The sequence below is a fragment of the Corvus kubaryi genome, unplaced genomic scaffold (genome assembly GCF_017639235.1).
Source record: "Corvus kubaryi isolate FWS band 111438036 unplaced genomic scaffold, C.kubaryi_AGA036_p1.0 37302, whole genome shotgun sequence".
In the NCBI taxonomy this organism is placed as follows: domain Eukaryota; kingdom Metazoa; phylum Chordata; class Aves; order Passeriformes; family Corvidae; genus Corvus; species Corvus kubaryi.
Window position 1 is genome coordinate 4,350,562 of NW_024581095.1, and position 27,065 is coordinate 4,377,626.

Here is a 27,065-nt window from a genome sequence, read left to right on the forward strand (position 1 = left end):
GATATTAGAGCTTTATATCCTCATTTGGGTGGAAATTTATTCCAAGACTCACAGTCTAGTCTGATCCTTTAAAGGATGATAGGAGGATATTTGTTTCTGTAATTATGTGTTTCAGTGAGGGTTGGACTGGGAAGGGGCTGTGTAATGGCACATTGCAACTAAGGCTTCCTGCTATGTGTAAGAATAAAAAAAAAAATTGAGTTCTTTACGTGCCTTATTGTACCTATCAGCTTAAGAGGAAATAGCATTTTGTTGTTTTGCTATCATAACAAAAAGTAAGCAATTAAACCTTTTCTTCCTCTTAGGATAGAACTGAGGTTTTGAGGTCTACATGGCTAAAATAGTTCTGTTCATGGCATAGCTGAGACCAAAGTTCTCAGTTTGTTCTAGATTGAATTAATATGCTCTTGAAGACATTGTGTATTTCAGAGAATCTTGACTTAGAATTTTAATATCATAGTTAATATTGAGCAAGTTTGAAGTGTTACTGAGTTAATTTCAGCTTGTTTTCCATTCAGTAACTATACAGTGATGGAGGGTGCTCTTGTTGTCTGTCACCTGTTAAAGTTGAATAGCAGTTGAATTTATTCCTGGTTTTCAATAGTGGTTTGTTGCTTTTTGTTTTTTCTGTTAGCCTACTTCAGATGAGAGGCACACTATAGACATTTGCTATGAAATTTTGAATGGAAATAGTAGTTAATGAGCTTCAGTGCTTTATTGTTTTTGCTGTACCCTGATGCATCATGAAATACCATTGAAAATTCTGTGCTGCAGTGAAAGGTTTTCATATGACCTGAGTTTGTGCCCTTAACGTTTAAGGAGTAACTTACACTAGTATACCAGGAATGAAAACTCCCTTAGACCAGGTGCTGGGTCCTGCACTTTGGCCACAGTAACCCTCTGCAGAGCTGCAGACTGGAGGAAGAGTGGCTAGAAAGCTGCCCAATGGAAAAGGACCTGGGGGTGCTGGTCAGCAGCAGCTGAAGATGGAGCCAGCTGTGCCCAGGTAGCCAAGAGAGTCAATGGCGTCCTGTCTTGGATCAGCAGTAGTGTAGCCAGTAGGACTAAGAAAGTGATTCTTCCCCTGTACTCAGCACTGGTGAGGCCACACTTTGTGTACTATGTCCACTTCTAGGCCACTCAATTCAGGAAAGCCATTGAGGTCCTGGTCTGTGTCCAGAGAAGGGTAATGGAACTGCTTAAGTGTCTGGAGTACAAGCCCTATTAGGAGTGGCTGAGGGAGCTGTGGGGCCTCAGCCTGGAGAAAAGGAGTGTCAAGGGAGATCTCTTTGTTCACTACAACTCCCTGAAGGAAGCGTGTAGCCAGGGTTCAGTCTCTTCTGCCAGACAACCAGTGGCAGGATGAGAGGACATAAACTCTCCTTAAGACTCAAGGGCAGCTTTAGGTTGGACATTAGGGGGAAAGTTTTCACAGACAGGGTGATTAGACATTGAAGTGCTGCCCATGGAGGTGGTGGAATTACTGTCTCTGAAGGTGTTTAAGGAAAGACTGGGTGTCACACTTAGTGCTGTTGTCTGGCTGACATGTGGTATTTGGTCATAGGCTCAATAATCTCAGAGGTCTTTTCCAACTTAATTGATTGTGATTCTCTGATTCTGAATGTTAATGCTTCTTACGCTTTTCCTCTACCTAACTGCATTGCATCTCTGGTAACTGCACTGTATTCTCTTTGTATCACTTGTCTTCAGATGTGAGAACATAATGAATAGGTATTCAACTGATGCCTTTTCCTGGTCTTAAAATCAAGAGCCAAACACGGGTAGAAGGGGAAAAGGGATTTAACCTTGGTATTTATTTTAAGGATCCTTAGGTGCACATGTCCAGGTCAAATGCACCGACATGCACACCACAATGGACCCCTCCAAAAGATCTGGTATAACATTATGGGTTTTACTAATTAGCATATTTATCAAAAATTCCCCAATGAGAGGCTCAAGTGAGCCCTCTTCCAGAGCCTTCCCCTGGATGGTTCTGTCTTAGTTTACAGAATGTGTTCTAGAGAGGACCTTGGGGTCTGGGGCACACTGATCCCTAACTATGAAGCTTCTAAAATGTTTAGTCTCTCAGCTTGACAAACAAGCCAAGAACATAGGGAAAAAGCACTAAGGATACAGAAGTTGTAAAAAAGGTATAACGGGTATAAAAGAAAAGGCAAAAAATCTTCATGGCATCAAACAACTTATATTATGCAAGATAATCTTTCAATGAAAGGAATATTATTTTCTTATAGCCTACTAAGGGTTATTTTTCTTCTATTTCATATTTGATCTCTCTTGATAAAAGAACAATATTACGGTATTTTAGTATTGCTGTGTTATTTTTGTTTTATACATCAGCACACTTTGAAGTTGACAGCACTGAAGTATGTGTTAGATACTAGATGTAATTCAGAAGTATAAAAACTTGTATATCCTTAACTGTGAGGAAAAATACACATGTGCTTGGAATATCAATTCCTGCATTTTTCACAAATAGGTTTTCCCAAATATTTTATGGTAAATATACTCAAGAATTCATTGTGTTCATTAAAATTTATATTATGATCGTATGTCTGATTTAAATCTTGCTGTAACCCTCTTCAGTTTCCTTAAAGGAGACATGTTTATTGTCCATAACGAATTGGAAGATGGCTGGATGTGGGTTACAAACCTACGGACAGATGAACAAGGTCTTATTGTGGAAGACCTGGTAGAAGAAGTGGTAAGTAGTTTTTGTATTCAAATTTCTTAAATGAACGGGATTTTTTGATAAAATATTATTGAACAAAAACTAGTGATATTTAATTGCTTGTTTTCTAATTATGTACTTTTCTAAACCTAGTAATTTGATCTACTAGTTCTAAAACTAAAACAAACCTTTAAGCCTAATTCATTATCAAAAAAATGCTTATTCATGTGTTGTCTAAAGTGAAGTACAAATAAATGGTGCTGTAAATTTACTAGGCACTTTGCTAAAATCAACTGTCCCGGTGAAGAATCATTAAATTGCATTTCTTTCTTGCAATTGCCATGAAATGTTCACTAACTCAACAGAATGTAATTTTGCATTGTGGTAGGTCTTTATTCAAGGATGAAATTTGGGTTCAAAATTTATTGGTGAGAGGAAAAAAAGGAAAAAAATAGATTTTTTAATAATACCGTCTTACACAGTATATATGTTTTGCTAATAGCAATGTTACTTGAGATGCTTTTCATAGACCTGTGTCAGGATGTGAATAGCTAAATTGAAATGGCAGTACTAGACTATTGATCTATAGACTGATAGGTCAGTGGTAATTTAACCTTAGGAAAGTTGAGATTTTAGGAAGTTACCACCTCTAAAGAACTTGGATCATGACAGAAGTAATCATCAGAAATAACATATTTTTGCTGAATTTTCACCTAATGAATGAAGAAGAAGAAAACTTTTCATAGAGCCGCAGTAAGCCCTCTGGTTAAAAAATGCCTCAGACTTCTAAATGTAATTTTTTTCTACAGAAGGTCTTAACTTACGGCTTTTTTTTTTTTGAAATTGAGTTGTACTGTTGTCATTCACTTGATATGTTAATTTTCTCATAGGGAAGAGAAGAAGATCCCCATGAAGGCAAAATGTAAGGATTTTTGTTTTGTTGTTTAAAAGCAATCATAACTGTTCGTAAACTTCCACTATGAGATTTCTAAGTTTTTGGAAAAGTGACCAAAGAGATTTATTTTTTTAATCTCAATACTTTTGTATATAGTAGCTGCTGCAGATGCAGCGGTAATTAACATGAAAAAGTCCTGTAAGGTATGTCTCTTGCTAATGGGTATTGCAGTGCTAAAATCTTAGATGAGGCCGTGTATGATCACTTTCAGCCAAAATATGCACCACGGAGTATTTCTTGAACACAGTTGCCTTGGACATAACAACTCTAGATATTGTAGCAAAGCACTATTAGAAAGTGCCTGTGTTTGCCTCATGGCTGGGAGTGTTGATCTGCCAGAGGGTAGGGGGCTCTGCAGAGAGATCTGGAGAGGCTGAGTGAGTGAGGCCGATGGTATGAGATTCCACAAGGACAAGTGATGGTTCCTGCACTTGGTTCACAACAACCCCTGCAGTGCTACAGGTTGGGGCAGTGGCTGGAAAGCTGCTCAGCAGAAAGGACCTGGGGTGCTAGTCAGCAATGGCTGAACATGAGCCAGTGTGGGCCTTGGGGGCCAAAAAGACCAATGTCATCCTGGCTTTCGTCAGCAGTAGTGTGGTCAGCAGGACCAGGGCAGTGACCATCACCTGTACTCAGGACTGGTGAGGCCACACCTTGAGTTGTAGGTTCAGTTCTGGGCTCCTCACAGTAAGAAAGATACTGAGGTGCGGCAGTGAATACAGAGAAGGGAAATGGAGCTGGGGAAGGGTCTGGAGTGCAAGTCTGATGAGAAACACCTGAGGGAGCTGGTGGGACTCGGCCTGGAGAAAAGGAGGCTCAGGGACAATCTCATCACTCTCTGCAGATGCCTGAAAGGAGGTGGTAGCCAGAAGAGGTCTCTTCTTCCAGGTAACAAGTGATGGGACAAGAGGACACTGACTCAAGTTGCACCAAGGGAGGAGGATTAGATTGGATATGAGGGAAAATCCTTCGCAGAAAGGGTTGTCAAGCCCTGGAACAGGCTGATCAGGGCAGTTGTAGAATTACTATCCCCTGGAAGGATTCAGAAGGTGTGTATATGTGACGCTTGGGGACATGGTTTAGTGATGGACTTGGCAGTGCTAGGTTAAGGATTGGACTTGATCTTAAAGGTATTTTTCGACCCAAAGGGTTCTGTGATCCTACAGTTTTGTGATTTTTATAATAACTGTCTTGGTTTGAAAGACAGGTATCTGCTAAGGAAGGCAGGAGCCTCCCTTGGAATGGAAAATGTAACCCCCTTCCCTCTGAATTACTATAATTTTGAAATTAAGGGGCTTTCAGGTGAAGGTATGACAAAACGGAGTAACAGTTCTTTACTAGTGTATATATAACAATAAGTATGGCAGTAACAACAAACAGAAAGCGAGTGAGAGCCTTCTCGGCTGTCAGGCACCTTCCCCTTCGGTGCAGTTAATGTTGCAGCCGGCAGGGGCGCTGGCGGCTCCCGGTGAGCAGGGCAGGTGCGATGGTTCCCCCGCGCCTGCAGGGGGCGCTCCGGAGCGAGCTCGGGGAGCACGCGGTAATGGCAGCTTGGCCTAGACGGGAAGGGATGGAAGAAAGGCTTACTTCACAAATCCCCTGGACAGCCAATCCTGGTGCCCCAGCAGGACTCTCAGGAGCAGCAAACTGGAACGGCAGGAATGGGCGCAAAATCCCGGGTAGTAGACGAGATGTAGCAATCTCCACAGCTGCAGTGGGAACCCCGCGATGTCTCGGCAGGCAGGGGGTGAAGAGCCGCAGTGAGCAAAGGCTTCAGAGCAGTGGCTAAAGAACGGCAGGGTGGGGCAGCGGCAGCTGGCTCCCAGCAGGGCAGGGAAAAGTGGGCTCAGGATCCTGGGAATTTCCCCTTGAGGCACCTGAGCAGATGGTGAAAAGTCCCTTTTTTAGTGAAGGTAGGGTGTTAACAAGCTCCCAGTGCACCGGCCGCTCCCCACGAGCCGAGCTCCACTCATGATAGAAGAAAGCAGAAGCCAGAACCCTGCAGTGGTGATGAATTCTCCCCACAGTGACTGCAGCCTCTCTCTCCTCCAAATGCCCAGAGCACCAGAGAGCTAGGGGCTCCACTGAACCCCTTTTCCCCAGTCCAGATCTTGCGGCATCTCTGCCCAACACGAGAAACCTCCAGGTAAAAGAGAGGGTAGCCAGCTGGACTCCTCCCCTGAGCTGTGGCCATGTCTTTTGTCTCTCTTAAGTATCCAGTCGTTATTGTCTCCCTAACATGTATGGGGGAAAAAAAACCAAAAGGACAACTCCTAAAAGCCAAACAGTAACACTTTAAAGTTTGAAGAAAAAGTCACAGTCTGTAAGTTTCATTCTATTTGCTTAAATACTTTAACATTTTTTAAAAATTGAGTGCAACTTAGAATCAACACTGTGTTGATATGTCAGTCTGTTTATAGATTACTTTCACAAGTGAAGATGAGTAGCAGATAGTTCTAAAAAATGTCTAGTGGCTTGATGACTAAATCTGATGTCCTCATTTGTTTGTCATATTGGTGCTTGCTGGTTTTTTGCTGTTTCCCACTTTCTAAGAGGCCAGTGGCAGAAGGAGGCATTTCATTGGTCTGTTTGGTTTACTGTGTTCTGCTAGTCAATTTGGCAGTATGGATGTCTTCAAATGTGGATTTTTTAATTTTTATATTTCCACAGTAGTTTGTAAGAGATGTTTGGAGCTTTGATTCTGTCTTTCAGTGGTTATCTGCCTTTCAGAGGAATCCATAAATTAAGATCTGAAGGTAGTATAGAAAGAAAGTTAGAAATTGGGGTCTTTTCTGATAAACAAAAGCGCCATATCTTTAGCTTTCCTTTAAATACAAATTATTAACTTGTAGCATATTAGGCTTTTCTGAATAGTGGTAAGTATCAGGCTGACTAGGCAGAGGCTGTGAACTTTTGTGGGATACTGCTCTGACACAGGACTCTGGGAAACTACAAAGGTGTCAGATCAAAGCTTTCATTAATCTAACAAAGCTAGGTTTTGTTACCACAGCTCTGGCAAATTTGAGTTTGAGGTTTTCTCTACATGTTTAACTTCTTGTTTGAGCTTCAGATTTCATGATTCTAGTACATTGCTGTATGACTTCAGATAATGCCTATGAAATTATCTACTTTTTGGGCGATTCATATCAATCTCTAAACACAGTTGTATTTGAACATCAGCTCCAAATGTTGGATATTTTTACTGAAAGTAATTTATTTATATATCTATTAGTGTTAGCTTTTTCATGCTGTTGGTAGAACAGAATCATTAAGCATCATAGTAATTGATTGTCTGATCTATATATACATTGGATCTTTTTAAATAAAGATTAATTCATAGGTCCCAGAGCCTTGGATGTCACCACAACCAAAAAAAAGAGAGCTGGTAGTCTTGCTTTCTAATTTTTCCTCTTCATCTTTGTTAAGATGGTTCCATGGGAAGATCTCCAAACAAGAAGCTTACAATTTGCTGATGACAGGTACATGTATTTCTGATGTGAAATACAGTGATAGTGAAATGGCACAAAGTGATCCTGTTAATATTAAACTGTGGCAAAACTTCCTTTTATGTCTGAACATACACGATTGTTGTAGATTCTCTAACCCCTCTGGTTGCTACTTCAGTAGGATACTACATTGGAAGAAAACTGTCATGGCTGTCAGTACTAAGTATGTTCTCAAGTAAAGTTAATTTAATAACTTTTGATTTAATTAATTATAAAATTACTATATACGGAATCAATTATTTCACTTTCATAAAGCAAATATTTCTTTAAATGAAAACATTGCTTCTCACCCATTTTGTTTAATAGCCTACTTTAAATACTGGAACAGAGATTGTGTTTTTTTGAAAATGTTAGCAAACTTTTTTTTGTATGCTGTTTTAAAGAACGGCAAAGATGTGGCTAGGTTGCAGGCTACAGGTGAACCATTTTTCGTTAATTTTGGTGGTTTGGTACTAGTTCTTCTAGTCTGAGATCACTGCTGGAATTTACCTTTATAGGGTTGGTATTTCGTCAAGTGTGGAGTTCGTCCTAGTTTGTGTAGAAATAGATTTAGTAAGGGTTTATGTATATCACTAAGAAAAATAACACTATTATGATGTCTTTTCAGTTGGTCAGGTGTGCAGTTTTCTTGTGAGGCCTTCAGATAATACCCCTGGGGATTATTCACTTTATTTCCGGACCAGTGAAAATATTCAGCGTTTTAAAATATGTCCAACATCAAACAATCAGTTTATGATGGGAGGCAGATACTATAATAGGTAAGTTTTGGTGTCAAAAAACATTGTGTATATTTTAGGCTTGTATAACTTGCTCCTGATTATTATTTACTACTACGATTTTAAGACTGTAGTTTTCTTCACACTAAATATTTTCCCTGATTTCCTTAGTAGTTGCTTCTAACTGAACAAATTCTTACAGCTTAAATAACCCAAGTGTAACTTGTTTCTCTTGAAGTATTTGTGCTTCTTCTGCAAACCGGTTGCTTCACTCTGTAAATTGTGGTTCCATAACTTGTGGATCAGTAATTAAGAGAATACTCTATTTGAAGCAGCTTGGAAGCTTCTCCATGTGTTATTGTCTGTTTGAAAAGGGGAAAATAAAAATGCTAATTTTATCTGAGACAATCACAGAGTTTTCAAATAATAAAAATGGGTGTTTAGAGGAAAGGGGAAAAACACCTTCATTGTTGGAAAAAGTTACTAAATTGCATTGAAATACGAGCATGATACTTGGAACAGAAATACAGATGAGTTCATTTAGAGTGAACAAACTTAAGATGCATTTCTTTTGCCATTGGTTTAAAAATACAGTAATTTGTACAAATGGAAGAGAAATAATGAGGTGTTTCCCCTTCTGTGGAGAGAAACTATCAGTACACCGCCATCTTTGAGAGTATTTCTTTTAGAGTTGTTGTAGCTGGAAGACTTTTCAGTAGTGAAAACACACTTCCCTCCTTAAACAGAGATCATTGCCTGCCTTGAAAAAATCATAGTTTTTCCAGTCCTGCTCACCTAGAACCAGGGCATTCTTACCCCAGTAGATAATTTCTGTCACTCCAGCTTGGCTTCTGAGTGGGTAGAGATTCATCAGCTGTTGTGTTTGAGAAAATGTAAAGGTCTCCTAAGTTAAGTTCAGTGGACTTCTTCATATGACTTCACTCACATGATGCTTTGAGGCGAAACAATTGGACCCTTATGAAGCTATGTCCATCCCACACCCAGGCTACTTGAACAGCTTCTTCATTAATCAGTCTGGCCTCCCACCATCCTCACTGAAAACCAGGCTAGCTGCAGTGTCAGCCTTTCATGAAGGTAAATGCCCATTTCTAGTTATATGGCTTATTAGGAGAATGATAGGCCAGGAGCCCCCCACACTTGGTGATGTCAAATTAATCAGCAAGTTAGCAGAACTCTTACTAGTCTCAAATGGTTTTTTAGCATTCAATAGTATACTTTCGGAAAGTTATTCCATTGTTGTTGTTTCAGATTACTTCATAATACAGTGCTTGATTCACTTGGGGTGTAGATTACATTTATCTGAAAGAGATTCTATGCAGCTGAACAGGAAACAAGATTGTAAAGTTAAGCAGCAATAAATTATGACAAAGTGCTTTAAGAAAGTTTTTTAATATTTTGGTACCTAGTTTGCAGAGATCTTCCTCAGTATGAAAGAAAACCTATTTTGTTGCATGTTTGGGACAATTACCACTATACTCTTAAGCTCACATTCAGCATCAGGTTGGTAAATTTGCTGGAAGTTCAAACATGTAATGAGGAATGTAGCCCTTAGGTGCTCCATCAAGGCATGGAGTGTTGGTCTATATGTTACTCGAAAGGAGTTTTTAAATACAACTGAGTTTATTCTTCAGCCCATATTATAAAATGCATAAATTCTGCAGGCACCTGCTCCTTACATTGAGGAACTCCTGATGTAATTTCTAATCAAGGAAGCAGAGGGTGCATTGAAGGTCAATGAGTGAGAAAAATTATACAATGCTGTTTTATGAAATGTTGGTAGTAGCTATTCAACCTGTGAAATATAATGACTGAGTCATTGCTTTCTGTAGTGTGACACAGTTGAAATTCTTAAGCAGAAAAGAGCATATGCAGACAGCATCTCAGTAAAAATTGAAATTAATTACTTTATTTCATTAAAACTGAAGGAAAAATTAATCTCATTTTACATACCTGAATAATAAAAATACTTGTGGGAAGGTCATTTTACCAAGTTTGCACTAGTTCATAGCTTCAGAATGAGATAGAAAAGCCAACCAAGATGCCTTGGTATGGCTTTATTTAGAAGTTTTTGAGATTTTTACAGTATCAGCTATTGTTCTGTGTTGAACACATGCCTTATTCATATCTTTGCACACCCATCTGAGTATGCATGAACTGAGAAGACACACTCAGTATATTTTTATCTCCTTAATTATTTAGCTCTTTTTCTATGTTGATCTTTTGCATGTAAATCATTAATTTCTGTTGATGCTTCTGTTGCTGTTCTTTTATTACAGTGTAAATTTCAGTAGCTGCAAAAATAAATTAGAGCTACTTAAATGCCTTGAATTTCAGCTTGTATCTCTCACTACATCTCTCCTGAACTTCCAAGTGCAATTGCAATCTGAATCTGGTGATTTGAATGAATGCTTCCCTGTAGAGGAGTGCTACTGACATAAATATTTAAAAGGATAGCTCAGTGATGGTCAGTCATAATCTGTATAAGCTCTCCTACAAACCTTTTCTGTTTTCTATTCCTGTCCTCCTAGAAAGAGATTGCACTTCACTCAGGGTATGTATGTCCCATTCCACTTAGCTAATTACTCTAGGACTTACTTGGAAAATTATTGCCAATGAAATAACAATTTTCAGCCTCGTTGGAAAGCAGGTAATGCACATGTACTGCTTGAATGTGGAAAGTGCAGTGTCCTTGTTTGACATTTTAAGCAAGTCATTAAAATATTTTGCAGAGTTTAGAATTAGTACATTCTGAATACAGTTTTGTGAACTTTCTTGACTTTAGTATATTAGTAAATTGTCATTGCTGCAAATAAGATTATGATGATTAACACTTGATTTTATTAAAAATTTGTGGGAAACTTTTCTGTGGTTTTATGGAAAAGCAGATTCTCAAACAGGAAAAATTAATGTGTTTAACATTTCAATCTTCTTTTTCTTACTGGAACAGTATTGCTGACGTCATTGAGCACTACAGAAAAGAACAGATTGTTGAAGGATATTACTTAAAAGATCCTGTTCCAATGCAGGTAGGATTTCGTCTCTGAGCCTTTGATGTTGAAGTCACAGACTGAATCATTATCAACTCAATTTATGAAATGAATTACAGCACAGATACCAGTGGTAGTTAAAGATCATCATCTCCAGTAGTCAGTCATCAATAGTTTCAATGTTTTCAGCTTGTCTGTTTGTTTTATCCTCAAATACATACACTTACCAAAGACTGGCTTGTAGCCAACAGAAAGTATGGTAAGTTCTGTCTGTCCTGTGAGATGTTCGACCTCTGCTGTGTGCCCTTAGCTCACCATACTTTGATTTAGTCTCATTTTAAGGGGAACCAGTCTGCCCTTCTCCCTTCTATGTCTTGGGTTTTCCTCCTGTCACAGGAAACTTGTACACACAGAAAAGCGTCAGGGATGATTGCAGGGCTAGGATTGCAGCACTTGTTCTGGAGTGCACTTGCCCCATAGCAGAAGTTGATTGTAAGAGATCACCAGTAATTAAGCACACCACATCATTTAGCTTTTCATGACCTTATAGCTAGTTATGAAATTTATGTACCTATTTTATTCCTTTTCTGTTCCCAAGCCTTCCTGTTTCAATGGAAATGAGAAATTTGCTGTCCCTGTCCTCCCTAAAGAGAGTTGCAGTCAATGCCTACCTCTTTGTGAGATCTTTCATATTAATATGAGAGCATTTCCTCTATTTACCAAGCTAAGCACACGAAAGCTGATCCTGTCTCTTTGTAACGTTTTCATAGCTGCCTTGCTGCTACCAGTTTCAGTGTGAACTCACCTTTCTTGAACATGTACCAGAACAATTCAGAGTAGTACCATGTTATGCATAATTCCCTTTCTCTCTGGTAAGCACTTAATGAACATACATGTCATTTTCTGTGGTGGGTTGACCCTGGTGAGCTGCTAAGGACCTGCAGCTTTGTTTGCTCACTCCCTGTTCCTGTGGAATGGGGCAAAAGCAAAAAAACCTCCTGGGTTGAGATAAGTACTGTTTTATAAGCAAAGGAAGGGGTGATGGGGTGATGCAAAGGCATCACTCAACACCTCCCACAAGCACAGTGATGCCCACCCGCTCTCTGAGATCTCTGTGCAAACAGGCATATTGCTGATCGTGATGTTACATGACAGGGGATATCTCTCTGATCAAGTGCCATCAAGTCCTGGCTGTCTTTGCTCCCAGGATCTTGTCCACCAAGCCACCTCACTGAGGAAGGGGGCATAGTGGGAAATGGAGAAAGTCTTGAGGCTGTGCAGGTACTGATCAACAAGAGCCAGAACACTGGTATTGTTTCAGTCACAAAATCAAAACACAGCACCTTAAGGGCTGCCATGACAGAAGTAGTTAAGTCCATCCTTGTGAGATCCATATGTTGGCATAGCCAACTTACCACAGCCCAGTCCTCCAGTGAGTGACTCAGCTGTTCATGTCTCATTTTCTGTAAGTATCAACAGGTTAACTTGTGTTTTGCACCAGGAGATCTATACTTGGTATTGTATCTTTCCTGTACTGCTAATTGTGTTGTGTCTTTGGGGCTTCCCCATTGTTTGCTGCTGTTAACTTGTGCTCAGTAATGTGATTGGGACAGAAAGCAAATAGGAATTCTGAGACTGCTCCTTGGAAAACTTCATTAGTAACTTCCTTTGTGCACCATTATTCCTCTTTAATCATGGCAGTAAGTCTTCATTTTAGCTTTTCACATATGCGAAACGTAGAGTTTCTGTATTAACAAACTCTGAACTGACTAATTTTCCATATGAGAGTACTTCAGATTCTTTTAACCTAGCCAGATACACTTGTGACTTTATTTAAAAATTTAATGGTCAGAGGTGCAGTTAATGTTCAGCTTTGTGTTACCTCCCTTCCACATACCACCATGCTCTATGTTTTTGAGGGGGAAAAAAAATTCAGAAGTTTTGCATCCTTTTAGGGTCAAGCTGATTGAATTCCTGTGTCTAATATGATACTTACTGTTGCAGTGGGGATACTGCAACATGCATATATCAAAACCAGGAGTCCCGTGGAAAGGAAATATATATGGGCAGACAGATTCTTGATAGCTGTTTCAGAGAGATGTTTATTTCTCCAGCCGCATGGCCGGGGCTCTGCCCAGGAACTGTTCCAGTCACGGGACCAAGGGTCCTTCTGCCCGCGCAGGGAACACAAACCAACCCATGGGAACGAGGCTGAGCAGGGGCAGGGAAACCCCGTGTCTGTGCCCTCAGGGCCCCTCTCCCAGGGCTACACGGCAGGGGAGGGACCCCAACAACTTACTTTAAAATATTTGTCACTAGCTCTCTTCTTTTGTGCACTACTCCTTGTGTCGTTATGTTGCAAACTTTATCTTGACACATAATTATGTAATGTTACAGACATTATAATTTCTATCATCTGGATATACCTTCCACTGTAGGTCCTGTAATTCCTGTTAGTATTACCAAATATTTTTCATCTTGCTTTGGTTGTTTTGATCAAAATCATAATTCTTGTAGATATATTCACAGGAAGAAATGTAGGATACTATATAAGAACCAGTTCATGTGTCTCTTTTCATCTCAGCGATGTCCTTATTTCTTAACAGTCTTGCTTTTCTTTGTTTTTTTCATGGCTAAAGAACTTTGCTGATCAGATTACTTAGTAAGGTCAGACCTACCTTGGGCTTTGGCAGTATTTATTACTTGCATTTCTTGATCCTACCAATTTTTGTGTGAATTTGTCCTTTTTCTGTTTTCTGTTTCTGCTTGCTTCTGTTTTCTTGAGTTCTGCTCAATTACAACATGTGAGTTCTAATGAGATTAATGAGGGATGGTGCCACTTTGAGTTGGTTTTAATTATGATCTGCAACATTTTTGTTGCTTCAGAGTTTATCCATGATTTCTCAGGCCCATGAGCTTTGGTAGAAGACAGTTAGAAGCTAGGTAAATCTTTAAAGACCGGCATAAATTCTAACAGAAATCACAGTGAAAGATCATGTATTTTTAGTTTTACATGAAAAAGACAACTTTGAAGTTGGTCTGTATTGAAAACTTATCTCTTTCAGTTTTGGAAATATGGAAAGAGTTACAGTGCATTTCTAGCAAGTGTACAGTATGAAAAATGAGTGAGTGCTTTAGTAAAATGCATGAGAGAACAATTGTAGTGAGTTGGTAGCATTCAGTAAGATGATCCTAATTGCAACTTCATGGGTTATGTTCTTTAATGACAATTTCTGAGCTTAAAGTATGTTTTTCTTACATGTTTCTAGCACCAAGAGCAAGTGCTTAATGATACAGTGGATGGAAAAGAAATCTACAATACAATTCGTCGGAAAACAAAGGATGCTTTTTATAAAAATATTGTCAAAAAAGGTTATCTTCTGAAAAAAAGTGAGTTATTTTTTGCCTCTATTTTTTTAAAGGAATAAAGCACATAAGGATCACAGAATCATACAGTATCTTAAACTGGAAGGAACTCAAAAAGATCATGCTCCTTGCAGGTCTACTGAAAGCTAGACCACATGACTAAGAGCATCATCTAGATGCCTCTTAAACCCTGACAGGCTGTGAGCATTTCCTTGCGTACCTTGTTCCAAGGACCAGCCACTTCCTCAGTGAAGAACTTTTTCCTAAGGTCTCATCCGAACTTTCCCTGATTCAATTTCATTCCATTTCCTTGTGCCCTGTTGTTGGTCAGCAGAGAGCGGAGATCAGCACCTCCTAGCTGAACTTAGTGAGTTTAGTGGTACTAGAAAGAACAAAATTGAAGTGGGCAGAAGGTTGCAGAAAGTGTGTAAGGCATATGAAAGACCTCTTTCCTTAAGTAGCAGATGAATAGAACAATGTGATACATGAAATTAAGTGCAGTATGAAAATTTTGGTTTGCAGTTGTTCTGAAAAAATCAGCACAGCACAAAAAGGCATCCTTGTCAAAGGTAGCATTCAAAATCATGAAATGAAATACATTTTCGTAAAGTGTCTGTACTTAATTTGGAACTCACTGAGTTCTAGCTGGTAAGAGGTTTGAGAGAGCTAGAATACTGTAAATCTGTACATTCACTGCAGAGCACAGCTATTTAATTTTGTTATTGGAAGTCAGGTTGTATGTTTTCAATCTTAAATTTAAAATGCACAGTCTGCCATGCAAAGGATATAGTCACTTCTTAGGGTTCTAACACTGACAGCATAACATACAGTAAGCACATTAAAAGCTGACAGCTTGACTCGTTTCAGTGTAACCTTTAATATAACCCTGAAGAATTGCTATTGAGCACATCTTTGAGGTTTTGAGGAAGCTAGTCCCTTGCCAAGTGTTATATTTCTACTTTTGCAAAAAATCAGCATTAATGGAGGCAGAAAAATGATACCAGTAACAAAATTTCTGCAAATGATAAGAAGGATAAGTTACAGGTAGTAATCTGGATAGTGACCAAATGCAAGAAAGAAGGTATGAGTTTACATATAGCCTAATACAAGAGATATTAAAAAATCCTAAACCACCCCGGACTATACCTCCTGAACTGAACAAGGGAAGCATTTCATCTGTTGAGAAGGCTTATTCTGAGAGGTATAGAGAGATGTCATAGAGTAAGGAATGAAATGAGAATGAATTGGAAAAATCAGGCTAAAAGGGATACATTAAATGTGCAAATTGGAGTACTCTCTTGTAGAGAGATGCACATAGTGTGTATGGAATAAATGCAATAAAATCAGTCTTCCGTCTAAGAGTCATACTGTAATAAATAAATGTTACACTTGTATTTTTAAAACAATGTTGCTACTAGTTTATTGAGGCCCTAGTGGATTTATGATGATTAAAGTATAGAATAAAGGCTGAAAGTTTTTAAATGGTACTCTGATTTAAGCATTAATTTGTTGCAGAATGTTCCTAATCCATTGTAATTCAAAGAACCTTTCTCTGCAGCAAGTGGAACTGGCCAAATTCTTACATGTGGTTGTGCTTGGGGGTTGATTCTGATTTAAGTTTGTATATAAAATATTTCCATTTCTGTTCTTCAGACTGTTTTAAGGTATTGTAATGAAATCTGTTAAACATAGGTCAGAGTTTAGGAATAACTTCCTAATGTCAGGAGTCCATTTCTTAAAAAAATCTAATGACTGGGTTTCGCACTTCCATTATTTGTAGTCTGTGTAGATATAGGTATAAGACTGAGAGGAGCTCACTGTTCAGGCAGCTCATATGCACTTGCTTAATGCTGTTGAGAGCACTGAATATGTTTGAAGAACCTTGTGCAACTCTACCTGCATCTGTGAAGAGGGTCTGGTTTTAGTCACATATTCTATAAAATTGAATGAGTACACTGATGTTATAACTCAAGTGTGATTATCTGTACATTGTTCTTCTCATTGGAATTTGACAAAAACTTTACTGCCCTCTTCTGTTTTCTTAATTTACAAAAATTACATGTTGTTTTAGACAGTATTGTAACCTTTTGCTTGACTCTCGTACAGGTAAAGGAAAGAGATGGAAAAACTTGTACTTTATATTAGAGGGAAATGACGCCCAGCTTATTTATTTTGAAAGTGAAAAACGAGCCACAAAACCCAAAGGACTAATAGACCTTAGTGTGTGTTCTGTCTATGGAGTACATGACAGTTTGTTTGGCAGGTAGGACATTGGCTTTTTTTAATCCTATTCCACCAAGAGTTAATAAGATAAAGAATTTTAGCAAGTTCTAAAAGTTCTACATTATTTTGATAGGTATTTGAAAGCTAACTTGGTTAGAAATCTGTAGGTGCTTTTCTACTTAAAAACAAGTACTTTGTAGTATACCAGTTCATGTAAGTAACATCCTCAGAGATTGTTTTTGCACAGTTACTATACTCAGAGTTACTTAGGCGTCAAATCTTATTTACTATAATATTTTGATATTCAAAATATGCTGGCCACAAGGGGATGTGATTATCAGCAAGAAAGTTGAGAATCAGAACTCTTTAGATATCACTAGTAATTAACAAGAGAGTTTATTTATTTTTTCATTGGTAGTTACAAAAACAACTCCACTGGCCTGTATTACAGTGTTTTATACTATATAACTAGATTTACTTATATAGTAAATGATAGAAGTTAGAAATTCTGGCTATCCTAAGGATCTTAATATTTATTCAAAAGTTATACATAGTTGACTTCTAGTTACTTCATGAAAAAACATTTAAACAAATGTTTAAAATTAGTGGCATTTCTTGAATTGCAAAGACTGATGCTTTGTTCTGTCTGTTTGGGGGTTTTTCAAGTCCTTATAATAATTAAAAAAAAAACCAAAACAACCCAACATCAAACTACTGGAATGAGGAGCACAGATACAGATAAAGGTTATAAGAGAAATTACTGAAATGTTCCCTATGTAGTTGACAACTAGGCAGGAAGCTTTGGTGTATATTGTAATCAAGAAACATTCTGGTTTTTTCTTTTAAACAGCTTTTAAGAAACCCTGTGTTGTGGGTTGGAGCATTGTTGGGTGCTAGGTGGTACTTACAGGTGTGTAGGAGGATGTGCATGGTTGCAGCAACTTAGGAAACTGTTAGTGAGGAACTGCAGCTGAGACAGACTTCCTCCTGCAGTTTAAGTAGCTGATAAAAAACTGCTTCTGCCCTTTCCTCAGTGAAGTCTATACTTCTACAACATTTAAGGTTGTAGAGGTTGTGTCACATACTTGAATGTTTCGTGGATGATCCAGTACACTTTTACTGGTCATGAGAGCTGTGGGACACACTTGCATAGGGTATTCCTTAGGTTAATAGTGTTTCCTGAAAGAAAAATCCTTAATGTATGATTAACGGGTTGTGAACTAATGCTGAACTTTAATGCTGCTTTTAAACTCTCTAGGATAATCATTGTTGACAGGTTTTTTCAGATGGCTGTTTTTTTGCCATGACTGTAAGCCAGTGTGTATGCCCGTTCAGTACATACCATTCTAAAAATGTGTCAATATTCTGAAGCAGGCTGCATGTACTGAAGTGTAGTTTTCTTAAAATGACACAATACATTCAAAAACAAAATTCAGTTTTTGAAGGACCTGAGAAATCTTGTTGGAGTTCTTCCTCTTTCCATGTGTGATGGTAACATGTTGATGAACAAAAATTGATGCAGTTATTCAGTGCACCTTACAGACAAACAGGAGAAATCTATTAGTTCAGTGTAAACTTTGTTTTGGCACAGATCAAGTGAAGGTGTTCATTAATATGTGAAGATTAATTAAACTTAATTTTTTTTTGTTTTGTTCTTTTTTTTTTTTTTTTTTTTAAGGCCAAACTGTTTTCAGATAGTAGTTCAGCACTTTAGTGAAGAGCATTACATCTTTTACTTTGCAGGTGAAACTCCAGAACAAGCACAGGTGAGAACTTTATTTTGCTAAGTGTAAAAAAAAAGTAACTTTTGTCTTATGTTATTCAATGATGTTGCCCTTCTGAAACAGGAAGCAAATGTATCACAAATATTTAGTGGTTATATAAGCAGGTGTTAAAATGGACTTGTAGCAGATCTCTGAGGGGAAAGGTTGGTATTGAAAATCCAGCACCTGTATTACATGCTCTACAGGGCTTCAGTTTTGACAAATTCCAGTCAAGTCCCATGGGCAGTACTTCCATTATTTTCTATTCTCTATTTCTGGACAGCATAGGTATTTTTTGACATTGTTCAATTCAGAAGAAAAATTTACATGTATTTTCCATGTTGTAAAACACAGCATAGTAAATGAGAGTTTTACTTCAGAGTGAAATAAATAAAATGCTAATGCATGTATGTGTGCCCAGTGACCAAAGTGCATTGAACTGCCTTTTCCTGTTCTTTGTCCTGTATATAAACTGGTAGTCATGCATAGTCTTTGGCCCTGATGGTGCATAGTGTAAGGTTTTCTGGGTTTATATGGTATCTTTTAGTTACTAGCTCTCTTAACAGTTATGTTCACTGATTAAGAATTGTGGGATAGAAGCCTACTTTGGAGAAATAATTTACCAGGAGGTTTTATCTAAAATGACAGAGTGTTGTTGTTTATTAAGTTTTAAGCTCTTTAAGTCCACAGCTGTGATGTGTATATTGTGTTAGAGATTAAGCTTTGCATTTGATGTTATTTGAATGGAATGAAAGATTTTTAGAGCACTCATAACAGACTGTATTCACCAGAGCATGAAGGCTGTATAAATATAGTATTTCTTCTGTGCTGTATATAAAGGAAAGCACAGATTTTCTTGTTAAATTAATGCAAATTTGTTAAATTTGCAGAGATGACCAAGAATGATGTAATGGCATTCGTCATACAATTGTCAGTGTACTGTCTTTGGAAGCAGTGTGCTGTATTGTAATTGAGAATATATAAATTAAATTCCATGCTCCTTTATTAATTTTTGTCGTATCTGTAAAACCTTTTGTGTTCTAAAAGTAAAAGAATTAAGAATGTGTAGAAGATAGAATATCCTGTTTTGTTTCCTGAACATTGGTATAATTTGCTTTTGGTTTTGAAACTGCTGAACAGAGCTGTTCACTCCATTTATACAGAACACAGTTGTTTCAGGTTTCTTTATAATATGGCTTTGGCGCAGAAAAATTTACAGATATTTCTCTTTTGAGAAAGCTCAGCTTTCTTTGCTCTGTAACATTTAATAGAAAAATAGAAACTTTGTGGGGTGTAGCTGAAAGCTTTTCCTTGGAAGGATTTGAAAGCTGAAGCCTAACTCACAAAGTGATCTAGCTGAGAATAGATGCAGTACATATTCCTGTTTCTTTAAAATGTGGAAGATACTGTGAAGAACGATCGAAGCAGTGTTGTGGGGATTTTAATGACATTGTTAAGTTGTACTTTAAGAGTAGATGGCAGATCTTTGAGATTCAGACTGAAGAGGAGACTGCTGGTCAAAACCTAAATTTTGTGCTTTGCAAGAAATATACAGGATTTAATGGTTGGGAGACAGTAACTAGAGAGTGAGGCTATAATACATCTTCCACCTTCCAAAGACAAGCTGGAGAATGTTGGATATATGCTCTGTGTTTCTCTGTTAATTGTTCAGTTTTTGTGTGAAGTGTACACAATGTTATGACTTCCATACGAGAGTACTGGAGAGAATAATCAGACCAGTTTGGCTTGTTAAATGCAATTTTCTCAGAAGCAAACAAATTTTTCTTAATTTTATATACAATTTGTAATTTCTTGTAGTATCACTACACTGGAAAATTGGCAAAGGTCACGCTGTATATCCATTAGTAACGCTTGATAATTGTAAAAGAGAAAATGGTTCAGATTTGCAAATCCTTTATGAGGTTTTGCTCAGTAAAGATAATAAATTTGCTTTAATATTCAAACATTCGTACTGTGGAATTACAGAAAACTTAGGTTTTGCCAAGCTAAAGTGAAAATTCAGATACTTTTTGTATATACGTCTGTTCCACTGCAAGAAGCTGTATCTGACTTGGTTTCATTACATTCTTCTGCATCCTTCTCTCTTAGGACTGGATGAAAGCTCTGCAGATGTTTTGCAGTTTAAGGAAAACCAGTCCAGGAACATCAAATAAACGTCTGCGTCAGGTGAAGCTGTTTGTGGGGTTGGAGGTGCATGTGGAGGAGTATTTTGTCTCCTCTGTGCAAAATGATATTCATAAATCTTAGAATTTTCCTTTGAACTAGCAAATCCTGAATAAAAGTCTAAAGAAGTCAGCAGCTTTTTTAATATGCCTTGCATGGGAAACTTTAAAAGTTTGTATGACACATAAACAAAAAATTTTATAAAAATTTATATAACATGTACAAAAAATACTCATTATTTACATTTTATTTACATATAAGTACATATTATTTAACTGATGATATTCATTCTATGTAACAAATACATGCTGAACCATGCTTGTGGCTTGTGTCTTAATTTCTCTTGGCCTCTTGAAAGCGCGATATATGCCAGAATTTCTTCAGAGATAGAGAACAGTCAGTCTTAAATTGCTATGTCTGTAATGAGTGGAGAATAACAGGGAAGTATTTCAACAATTCCTGATATGATTTAATCTTAGGTACGTTGAATGTAGTTGTTACAAGCAGTAGAGAAAGGAATAAAAGGGTGAATAAAAAGGAATAAACCACAACCAGCTTGGTTGTGAACATTAAAGAAGTTTGGATACTTCTGAATAAGTGAACTAAATTAGGAGAATTTACAGATAAAGTGGCAGGTGCAGTTGGGAGCTTCAGGGTGCAAAAGCAAAGCAAAATGGGAATTCTTTTCTTCAAAAAGCAAAGACTGTTTATCTACATAAAAGAACACAATGTATTGTGTTGCACAAGAGAATTTTACTAATCTGTTAGGAAAGCACCAAACAATAACCACTGTATTCAGAATTGTTCATGGCTCTTACTCAAAGTGCCAGTCTTCCATTTTAGTAAAATTTTCTGTGTCTGGAAAAGTTGTAATTTGCAAATCCTAATGCCTCAAAAATTATTTTAAAATAAAAAGCCAAGATGCCTTAAAAACATGGGTCTGGATATTTGTTTTCAGTAACTGAGTTACTTTTATTTTGTTGCTTGTACTTCTTAAAATGTTCCAATAGCTTTGTTCTTTGCCCTTCTAATAAGGAGTTTTTAGTTTGTATTCAGTATTCACATATTAACATGAAGCCAGAGGATAAAAAATAATTTATTCATGTGCTTTTTATTTTAGCAACAAAAAATAAATTGTGATTTTTTTTTTTTTTCAGGTCAGCAGTCTCATTTTGCATGTAGAAGAAGCTCATACGCTCCCAGTAAAGCATTTTACAAATCCATATTGTAACATCTACCTGAACAGTGTCCAGGTAGCAAAAACACACATCAGGGAAGGACAGAACCCGGTGTGGTCTGAAGAATTTGTCTTTGAGTAAGTCTTCATTTTCTTGAATTAATGAATTTCACTTTTAATTTGTATTGCATTTAAGATTTTTAACACTGTGTATTGTTTTACAATATTTGAAAAAACACTGTATATGTGTTTATACAGCAGCAACCTTTCAGACAAATTCTGCATGGGCAGAATTTTCTGTAGACACCTATCTTTGCTGATAATGATAATTTGGAATTGAAATGAAATTAGGAAAAGCTCAAATGCCAGCCAGATATCGTATTAATTGAGGCTCTCTTGTCTTTTCTCCTAGTGATCTTTCATCTGATATTAATAGATTTGAGATAAGTCTTAGTAACAAAACAAAGAAGAGTAAAGATCCAGATATATGTAAGTATTTTTTTGTAAAAGATGCTCATACATTACAGCAAAGGATACTTTGTGTGGTTATTGTAGCTTTTGTCTAGCATTGTCATGAGAGAATTTAAGTAGGTTTTTAGGCTCACCATACTGCTGTGTATGTATGTTTTTGATGTCTGGTACTGGCTTTTTGTTAATGTTTTCATAATGAGAACCTCCATTGATTTTAGTAATAAAACACGCCGTACTCCAGTCCTGTATATCTGACATAGCTCTGCTCTAGGGTAACTACTGCTAGACAATGACTGTGCTTATCAAAAAGCAAGAGGAAAGAGAAATTTTCTGTATTAGTCTGCTCCATAAAATGTTAAGTTCCATGGAGTCTGACTACATGGAATTTCTTTTCAAGTTTTTGGTTGCTTCCAGTGAGATAGGGAAAGGTACAATTCTTTATTTAAAAAAAAAAAAAAATCTTGGCAGTCTCTGAAGAATATTTCCCTTTTTTTCTTTCCATTTTACCTTATCTGTCTGCTTCCCTTATTATCATTCTTTGGCTTAAATCTGAAGTTACTTCAGTATAATTTTGAATGGGAAAGGATCTGCATTTTCTTCTCTTCCTGTTAGCTGGACAGTGCTTCTTTAATGTGGTTTTGTTTCTGTTCCAGCAAATCAACAGCAAGGTGGTAGAATCTTTCAGCTGCCTAGAAAAGAAAGCATTTAAAGAATGTGAATTTGAAGCTGTTAGGTAGAAAAAAAATTTTTTTTTAAAGGTCAGGTCTCCTCCCACACAATACTTTTAGTTAGTATTCTTCAAGGTACCTTGTTTCCCAATGTATTTATCCTGGAGCAGCTTCAGCCCTGTGCCCCTCTTTGCTGCTTGCAAGCAGGATGGCTCTCCCTGCCCTCTTAAAATTTGTTCCAAGATTACTTTTTTCCCCATTATATTCTGAGCTGTCTGTTCCCAGGCAGTTAGAGTATATATATATAATCTAGTGCAGTTGTTTTCAGTTTGCATGTATTGTGTTACTGGCCTGTAACTTACACCTTGGTGCTAATTTATTGATTTTTGGTTTTCTGGGGTTTATTAAAATCCCTAGGGAAACCTTGGCCAAAGTAGGTATTAACAACTCATTTTGAATGGTCTTGCAGAACCTGAGTCAATTTCAGATCTCTTTCTCCTCCTCTCACTAGAAAAATTTCTGCATAGCAGGAGGAGTAAAGATACATTCTCTGACAGACTAAACGGCTGTAATTGCAGTTGTGACCTTGGTCTTGAATTCATAGGAACTGGAAAACTGATTACCTATCTACACCAAAGCCTTGGTTAGGAAAAGAATCTTAAAAGGGTAATTCTTGAGTGGGATACTTCAGTAGTTTCTTTGGAAGTATTTTTGTAGTTTTTTCCTCTCTATCCAGATTAAGAAGATGCTGTTAGTTCTGGGTGCATTCAGGTGATGGAAGGCTTCCTGTTTTAGGTCAGGGGCAGGATTGACTGAATTTCTTCACTGCAGTTATCTACACTCCTACAGCATAAGCATAATCCAGTGTAACTCCTTCATTTTGAGATAAAGGTTATACCAAGTCAGCTTGAATGAACCTACACCTCTGCTTACATCCCCAGCCCTATGAAATATGTGAAGTTCGCTGGGGTAGAATGAGCTAAACCACATCTTCTCTGACATATGTTGTGTTGCACTGCCAGAATAAACCTGTAACTCTTCAAAAGCAAGATAACTGGTTCCTTTCCTTAACCACCCACCTTTCCTTTCCTTTTCAGCCACAGATGTTACCTGTGGAATGCTATGAAGTGGCAGTCCTGTACAGCTGATGCTATTCATCTTGCCAGTTAATTGGGTTAACTCACCTTTTCTGCTTGCTTTTCCTTCCATGTAAAGCAGATTGAAGGCCCAAAATTTAATTGTTGGATTCACTGCTTTGTTTCTTTCATTGTAACATGCAAAACTTAAATACCAAAATGATACGTGAATGATGGCTACCTTTTCAGTATTTTAAAATATTTCCGGACTTTTCAGGTCTTTACATTGAAGTTTTGCCTATTAAGAACATTCCATAGTTCCTTTAGAGTTTAAGTATTCCAGATCATAAGAAATGATACTAAACAGTTCAGCATCAATTCATCCATTCTCTTCACTTCTTTTTTGTTTTTCTAACTGTAAATTGCAAAAGGACTTATTCAAATAAATACATAATATGGCTTGAAAAATCCAACGCCCTAGAATTTATTTGAAGACTTCCATCTGCTACTGTTGAATTAGTAAGTCTTGTGGGACACCACCACACAGTGTTAAACTGGAGTGGAGGTTCTGGTTTGGTTTTGCGCTACAGTGATTAGTTTCAAATTAATTCATGTTGAATAGAAGTCCCTTACTGAAAGGAGCCTAGCAATTCAATGTAATCTGATAAACAGGGAGCAGTCTTGTTACTTCAAAGTAATTTAATATAAGTTATGGTAGCAACTATTCTGCAGTCCTTCTATTGATATTCGTTATGATTTTTAAATCAAAGTCAAATTACAGTATTTATATTATAGCTATGAAGTGCTACTGCAACCACAGGGAAAAATGAAATAATCTCTTTATTCTAGGTGCTCTGTTTCATTCATCTCACTGGTACATGTGCCTTACATGTGCAAGCAAATAAGAAGAAAAGCACATTGCTTAGTTGGGGATACTGAGCTTTGAAGCCAGGGAGAAATACTGTAGGAAAGTCAATTTTTACGTAGTCCAGTGACATCCCATCCACACTGGTGATAAGTAGCAGGTGGTGATGGATTGTTTTTCATGCTATTTGACTGATTTAAATGCATTAAATTTTATCAGTTTATCAACTCCAGAGAATATAAAATAGGCAGCAGGATTTTCCTGAATGAAGCATTATAAATTTGATCTTTTTTCCATTCCAGTGTCAAATTATATCCTGCTATGTATTGCAACACTGGGGCAATGAGAAATCTGCTGGAACTGTTGACAATTTCTGCAAGGCAGATTGGTGTATGGGCTTTGCAGAAAGGGGGGGGCGGGGGCGGTGGGGAAGCTCTTTTTATTGGCTTGTTTGTTTTCCATGTGAGGAAAGTAAAAGAAAATCTCTTGGAGAGTCATGGAAAGAGAGGGTCTTTGAGAGGTGCAGACTAATAGGCTAAATATAAAACTAATTGTGGACTCCTCTTGGAGCATGGTGGGTGTTTCATAAGCACAGTGTTGCCTCTGGAAGTGCCTGGGCCTTTTCTTTGTGGAAAAAACTCCTCCACTCAGGAGCACATGTTCCTGCTCCAGCTGAGCCTGTGCTCCCTCCCAGCTGCTGCAGCTGGCTAGCCAGCTACTGCACCAGACTTCAGGTGCACTCCAGATCGTTGCTTGGCAATTTCAATGTACCAACATCACCAGTTAATGATTTCGCCATTCTTGAGCTGACTTCCATTATCTAGTCAGCAAGTGCTTGGGAACACTTTTTAACTTAATACACATAAACTATTACTTAGACTGGAGTTGTTATACAAGTAATATACACGTCAGTGTTTGGGAAAACCATAGCAACACTGTAATAATAAATAGGAGCAGACCTGATGGTGGTGTCAGCCCAAGGCTGGAAAGGAAGAGTGAATTGTAAAGATTTAACTTGTATTTTAGTTTCTGACTGCTACCTGGATTTGCAGGGTAGTGCTGTTTTATGTACTTGGGTGTTACAAGGAAAGCCATGTCAGTATTCATGTGGCATTTTTGAATGTATGTGTATACATTCTTTACAGAATGCCACATATTTCTTCCTCAGTTTACAGGACACTATTGAGCCATTGAAAAGATAATGAATCCATTAATATATTGATGAAAAACTTCTTGTTTACTCTTGCTGATATTTTTTTCTGAAATAAGAGGACGTGCTGAAAATAAAACCATTTTTTTATTCAGTAATAGCAGAGTTTTGGTGGAGATAACATACCTGAACAATGCTTTTTTTCCCTAAGTGTTTATGCGTTGCCAATTAAGCCGATTACAAAAAGGACATGCAACAGATGAGTGGTTTCAACTCAGTTCCCATGTACCATTAAAGGGTATTGAGCCAGGATCTTTGCGTGTTCGAGCACGATATTCCATGGAGAAGATCATGCCAGAAGAAGAGTACAATGAGTTTAAAGAGGTATGAACTTAAATTTAACCATCCATGGTTTATCTGTCAAAACTAATTTTGTTCCTTGCTCAAGAGGGATCTCAGTAACACTGGTTGATGTAATAAAATAATATTTTTAAGTGACAGCTATATATATAGATATACTATATTCTTCCAAAGCTGTTATATGTAAGGAGAAGCTTCTGAATATTTTAAAATTGTTTTTCTTTCAGCTTATACTCCAGAAAGAACTTCATGTAGTCTATGCCTTATCACATGTTTGTGGACAGGATAGAACACTGTTGGCTGGCATTTTACTGAAGATTTTTCTTCATGAAAAGCTTGAGTCCTTGTTGTTACGAACACTAAATGACAGGGAGATAAGCATGGAAGGTACTGCACTAAAGCACATGAAAGTTTACTCGAATTCTGGGCAGGTGGGGAGGAAAGGGTTCTGGTGCTTTTTCTTCTCCTCCTTTAGTTGCAGCTTATGTCAAGGAGTAAATGTGTTCTCCCTCTCTTTTTGAGGTCTCCTTTTCTCAGATTTTCTCTTCCCAACTTCTTTTTTTAGATGAAGCTACTACCTTGTTCCGTGCCACCACTTTAGCAAGCACACTTATGGAGCAGTATATGAAAGCCACAGCAACAAGTTTTGTTCATCATGCACTGAAAGACTCCATATTAAAGATAATGGAGAGCAAGCAGTCCTGTGAGGTGATACCTTGAACTGTGCTTTTAAACATTTTGGTTTGTTGACACAATAATCCATTGGTTGTTAAGTGTTATATTTACATTAAATATTAGTTTTAGAGACATTTGATAATCTCTTATAACTAGACTTTTTTACATCAGAAATACAAGAACTGAATTAATTAAGAGTTGTTTTTATATTTT

At 37.5% G+C, this 27,065-nt stretch overlaps 2 protein-coding genes across 3 annotated transcripts in view; one reads left to right on the top strand and one right to left on the bottom strand.

Annotated features, from left to right (window-relative positions):
- RASA1 (RAS p21 protein activator 1) overlaps positions 1 to 27,065 on the top strand; it is a 57,036-nt gene that overhangs the window by 20,074 nt on the left and 9,897 nt on the right. The window contains exons 5-18 of the mRNA XM_042028121.1: positions 2,605 to 2,722; positions 3,580 to 3,611; positions 7,071 to 7,123; positions 7,758 to 7,908; positions 10,835 to 10,913; positions 14,144 to 14,264; positions 16,347 to 16,503; positions 18,142 to 18,229; positions 20,336 to 20,413; positions 21,568 to 21,725; positions 22,000 to 22,076; positions 26,029 to 26,201; positions 26,405 to 26,564; positions 26,743 to 26,885. Coding sequence (XP_041884055.1) covers positions 2,605 to 2,722; positions 3,580 to 3,611; positions 7,071 to 7,123; positions 7,758 to 7,908; positions 10,835 to 10,913; positions 14,144 to 14,264; positions 16,347 to 16,503; positions 18,142 to 18,229; positions 20,336 to 20,413; positions 21,568 to 21,725; positions 22,000 to 22,076; positions 26,029 to 26,201; positions 26,405 to 26,564; positions 26,743 to 26,885 — 1,588 coding nt within the window. The remainder of the gene's footprint in view (positions 1 to 2,604; positions 2,723 to 3,579; positions 3,612 to 7,070; positions 7,124 to 7,757; positions 7,909 to 10,834; positions 10,914 to 14,143; positions 14,265 to 16,346; positions 16,504 to 18,141; positions 18,230 to 20,335; positions 20,414 to 21,567; positions 21,726 to 21,999; positions 22,077 to 26,028; positions 26,202 to 26,404; positions 26,565 to 26,742; positions 26,886 to 27,065) is intronic.
- CCNH (cyclin H) overlaps positions 20,640 to 27,065 on the bottom strand; it is a 29,109-nt gene continuing 22,683 nt past the window's right edge. Inside the window, exons 10-11 of one of the 2 annotated variants that reach the window (XR_006016084.1) lie at positions 22,566 to 22,747; positions 20,640 to 20,827 (exon numbers count right to left, since the gene is read on the bottom strand). The gene's annotated coding sequence lies outside the window, so the exon portion shown is untranslated. Of the gene's footprint in view, positions 22,748 to 27,065 lie in introns of both variants that reach the window. The other variant, XM_042028125.1, reaches the window with a different exon arrangement.